This window comes from Mastomys coucha, unplaced genomic scaffold (genome assembly GCF_008632895.1).
Source record: "Mastomys coucha isolate ucsf_1 unplaced genomic scaffold, UCSF_Mcou_1 pScaffold7, whole genome shotgun sequence".
NCBI classification, from domain to species: domain Eukaryota; kingdom Metazoa; phylum Chordata; class Mammalia; order Rodentia; family Muridae; genus Mastomys; species Mastomys coucha.
Window position 1 is genome coordinate 62,884,847 of NW_022196913.1, and position 3,693 is coordinate 62,888,539.

The following is a 3,693-nucleotide window of genomic DNA, read 5'->3' on the forward strand; positions in this document are numbered from 1 at the left end:
CCCCAATCCCCCACCCCGCTTGTTCATGCCAAGTTCTCATAACCATTGAGATCTCTTTGAAGTTAACTGTGTGACTGTGGTACAGCCGTTTCCATACAAGCAGTACTTGGGAAAGCTACTTTGAGTCTTTCTAATTTCAGGACAGGATTCCGTGGCTTTACAGCTTGCACGACATTTTACTGAGGTATGCCGTCATGCCCGCCTATTGTATAATCCAGCAAATTAAAAATCACTTCTGAAACCACAACTGGGTGCATCCATCAGGGTGGAAACAAACCCTTAGCGCTTGCACGTACCAGGCACGCAGCCAACCTCTGTCCTCAGGACAGCTCTGAATGGGCCCATTTTACAGGTGAGGAACTGATGCCTGGGGATAAAACACTTGAGCCCAAGACTATTCAGTTCACGAACGAAAGACCCTCAGTTTAAGATTGCTTAGTGCCCACTGCTTAGTCTCCATTTTCAAGTAGCACTTTCCATTGGCAGAGACTGTCCCACCACCTATGATTGAAACCTTTACATTGCTTCATTCTTCAGCCCTCATCCTCTTTTGGGGGGCTGGAGGCGTATATGTTTTCTTATATTTTGAAAACAGAGATGTGGCTTTGGGACAGCCTGTTGTACTAGCCTGTTCAGCTCTAAAGAAAATGTACAGAGACGTCTTGATCCGAGGAGGAAGTGACGTGCCTCTGAAAAGTGATGACTCAGTAAAGGAGGAACCGCTGGCAGGCCGGAAGCTCCTGGTGGTCTACCTCTGCGGGTCATTTGACGTCATTTATGGACGCTTGCTACAAAGAAAAGGACATTTTATGCCGCCCGAGTTACTGCAGTCCCAGTTCAGTATTCTGGAGCCCCCATCAGCTCCCGAAAACTTCATCCAAGTCAGTGTGGACAGAGGTCTCCCAGAGATCACTGCTGCCATTATGGAAGCCCTCAAATGAAGTACTCGTTCACACCTGTGGTTTCCAACGCACTCCGCTCCTAAGCTCCTCACCCATGGTGTCTTCTAAATTCTTTATTTTAGAGACAGGGATTCTCTGTGTAGACTAGGCTGGTCTGGAACTCACAGATCTGCCTTCCTCTGCCATCCCCGAGGGCTAGGATTAAAGGCATGCACCATCATCCTCGGGCTGCACTGTAAATTCTTTTTTGTTGTTGTTGGTGGTGGTTTTTCGAGACAGGGTTTCTCTGTGTAGCCCTGGCTGTCCTGGAACTCACTCTGTAGACCAGGCTGGCCTCGGACCCAGAAATCTGCCTGCCTCTGCCTCCCAAGTGCTGGGATTAAAGGCCTGTAAATTCTTATCTGGAGACAAGCCTGCAGTGTGTGGAGGTGGAAGCCGTTGTTTGAGTGTATTGAATTTGTGGTGTGCTTGGCAGTGTGCAGCTGTAGCAGGACATGGGAGAGAGTGTTAAAAGTTAAAAACTGGGGCTGGAGAGATGGCTCAGTAGTTAAGAGCACTGGCTGCTCTTCCAGAGGTCCTGAGTTCAAATCCCAGAAACCACGTGGTGACTCACAACCATCTGTAATTGGATCTGATGCCCTCTTCTGGTGTGTCTGAAGACAGCTATAATATAATCATAATATAATTAATAAATTTTTTTTAAAGTTAAAAACTGAAGTTTAAATTTATGTACAATGTAACTAGATGGCCAGAGGAAATTCTATAATCAATGCTAGAAATTACCACCTTTCAAAAGAACAATGGCGGCTTGTGCCTGTATCTGTACAAATGAATGAAATTTGCTATCTGGGTAACTGGCTTCAGCAGTAAAAACCTGAACAGAACCAAGCCGCTCACTGCATGCCACACTGTGGAGTACAGTGGCAACTGCTTTCGAATATCTTGGAAGTCAGAGGCCTCATCTTCTGTCATTTGCTGTCTATAATCTCGTTTAGTCATTGTCATTGTTATTAGAAGGTTGTTGAGACGGGTTGGCCTCAAACTCAGACAGTCGCCTCTTTCTGCCTCTCCCGTGCTAGATTCAAGGCTTGGCCCACCATGAACAGCCTTGTTTTCACACATCTGTCTTTATACTTTATTCTAATCCCTTCTCTTCCCGCCCTCCCCCAGCCCTGTGTGGCCTGCTCCTCTCTGGCTGGTTCTCTTCCTTTCTCCAGATGGCCATCTTCCTGCACTCTTGGCTCCCACCCTTTCTTTAGACCTTTTCACATGCACACTCGCGCGTGCGCGCGCGCACACACACACACACACACACACACACACACCCTCTATGTATATATGCTTAGGACCTGCTTGGGAGAGAATGGGGTCTTTTCACAACTACCCAAAATTTTACTGTGTATACACACTGGGTATGGTAACACACACCTTCAGTCTTAACTCTGTGAGTTTGAAGCCAGCCTGCTCTATATAATGAGTTCCAGCTTCAGTCATGTTATAATGTTGTCTAATTGTCTTTTCTTTCTTTAATCCTCACTCTCCCGAGACCCTGTTGACTGACTGAGCTGGTATGGTCAGTTTAATGCCATTTTAACAAGGCCTTGGGCTACTCCACACTCAATGGAGCTGAGAGTCAGGGTGACAAAGACGAGTCTGTAGTCCAAGGGACACACTGGGAGTCATCGGGCAGAGGGAACAGAACAGAAAGGCTATGGAGGGCATAGTCGGAAATGGCCTGCAGTACCAACCTGAGTTTTTTGGGCTGGGGGTTATCCTCCTCATTGACAGCCACACTTCCTACAGGCCTTTAATGTAGTGTGGGGTGGCTCAGCCTGTGTGGCAGGCAGGCTTTGAAGATGCAATGCCTCGAATCTCAAGAGTGCTATACAGTTTAGCCACCATATTGAGGAGGGTCTATTGTTCGGGAACCAGCCAATGTGGGGATCAGAAAAGAAGCAACAATCAATATCAGGGATCCTGGGGACACCTTGCCATTGTGTTGCCATGGAGATAGCCACAAAGGCGTGGAAAGGGGGATGGCCAGATGTAGACATTGAGAGGTTAGAAAACACCGGAGAGAGGAGCCTGGGCTGAAGAATGCAGAGTTCTTGTCACCACCTTCTGTTAGCTTGCACATTGCCATGGAAACAGAAAGCTCTGAGCACAGGTCTGCTCCTTTCCAGCAGGGCGTTCAGCTGCATGCAGAGCTCCTGCTGACCCCACTCTCAGTTAAGGACGGTTACTACCTCTGGGTGCACAGAAGGGTGGAGGGGATGCTCTGGGGAGCAGGGAGACAAACAGGTTACACGCTACAAACCCCACTGGAGCCAGCGGCAGCAGGTCCTGATGCACAAAGACCGGGAACTTCTAAAGTTAATCAGCATTGACCCTGGTAACTCAATAGTGACCAGCAAACCTCAGGTTGGAGTAACTCCGACCCAGACTCCAGAGTTAGAGGTCCCGAAAGAAGCCACCACATCTCACAAACACACACACACACACACACACACACACACACACACACACACACACACGAGGAGCACACATGCTCATCAACATTTTACCTGTTTATATTTAACTATTATATTCTTTTATTAATCTTTATTTTGTCTTAGCTTTTAACACTCCAATGGCTGGACTCAATGATATTAAAATGGTTGACTTGCTACATAAAGAACTGGAAAGTCTAGCTGGGCAGTGGTGGCGCACGCCTTTAATCCCAGCACTTGGGAGGCAGAGGCAGGCGGATTTCTGAGTTCGAGGCCAGCCTGGTCTACAGAGTGAGTTCCAG

At 47.7% G+C, this 3,693-nt stretch overlaps 1 protein-coding gene across 6 annotated transcripts in view; it reads left to right on the forward strand.

The window, feature by feature from the left end:
• Positions 1–1,119, forward strand: part of Idnk (IDNK gluconokinase) — a 7,388-nt gene extending 6,269 nt beyond the window's left edge. For 4 of the 6 annotated variants that reach the window (XM_031359071.1, XM_031359074.1, XM_031359073.1 and 1 more), the window contains 2 exons: positions 141–184; positions 596–989. In XM_031359071.1, coding sequence (XP_031214931.1) covers positions 141–184; positions 596–941 — 390 coding nt within the window. In that variant the 3' untranslated portion in view covers positions 942–989. Of the gene's footprint in view, positions 1–140; positions 185–595 lie in introns of all 6 variants that reach the window. The other 2 variants (XM_031359072.1, XM_031359076.1) reach the window with 2 other exon arrangements.
• The last annotated feature ends 2,574 nt before the right edge of the window (positions 1,120–3,693 follow it).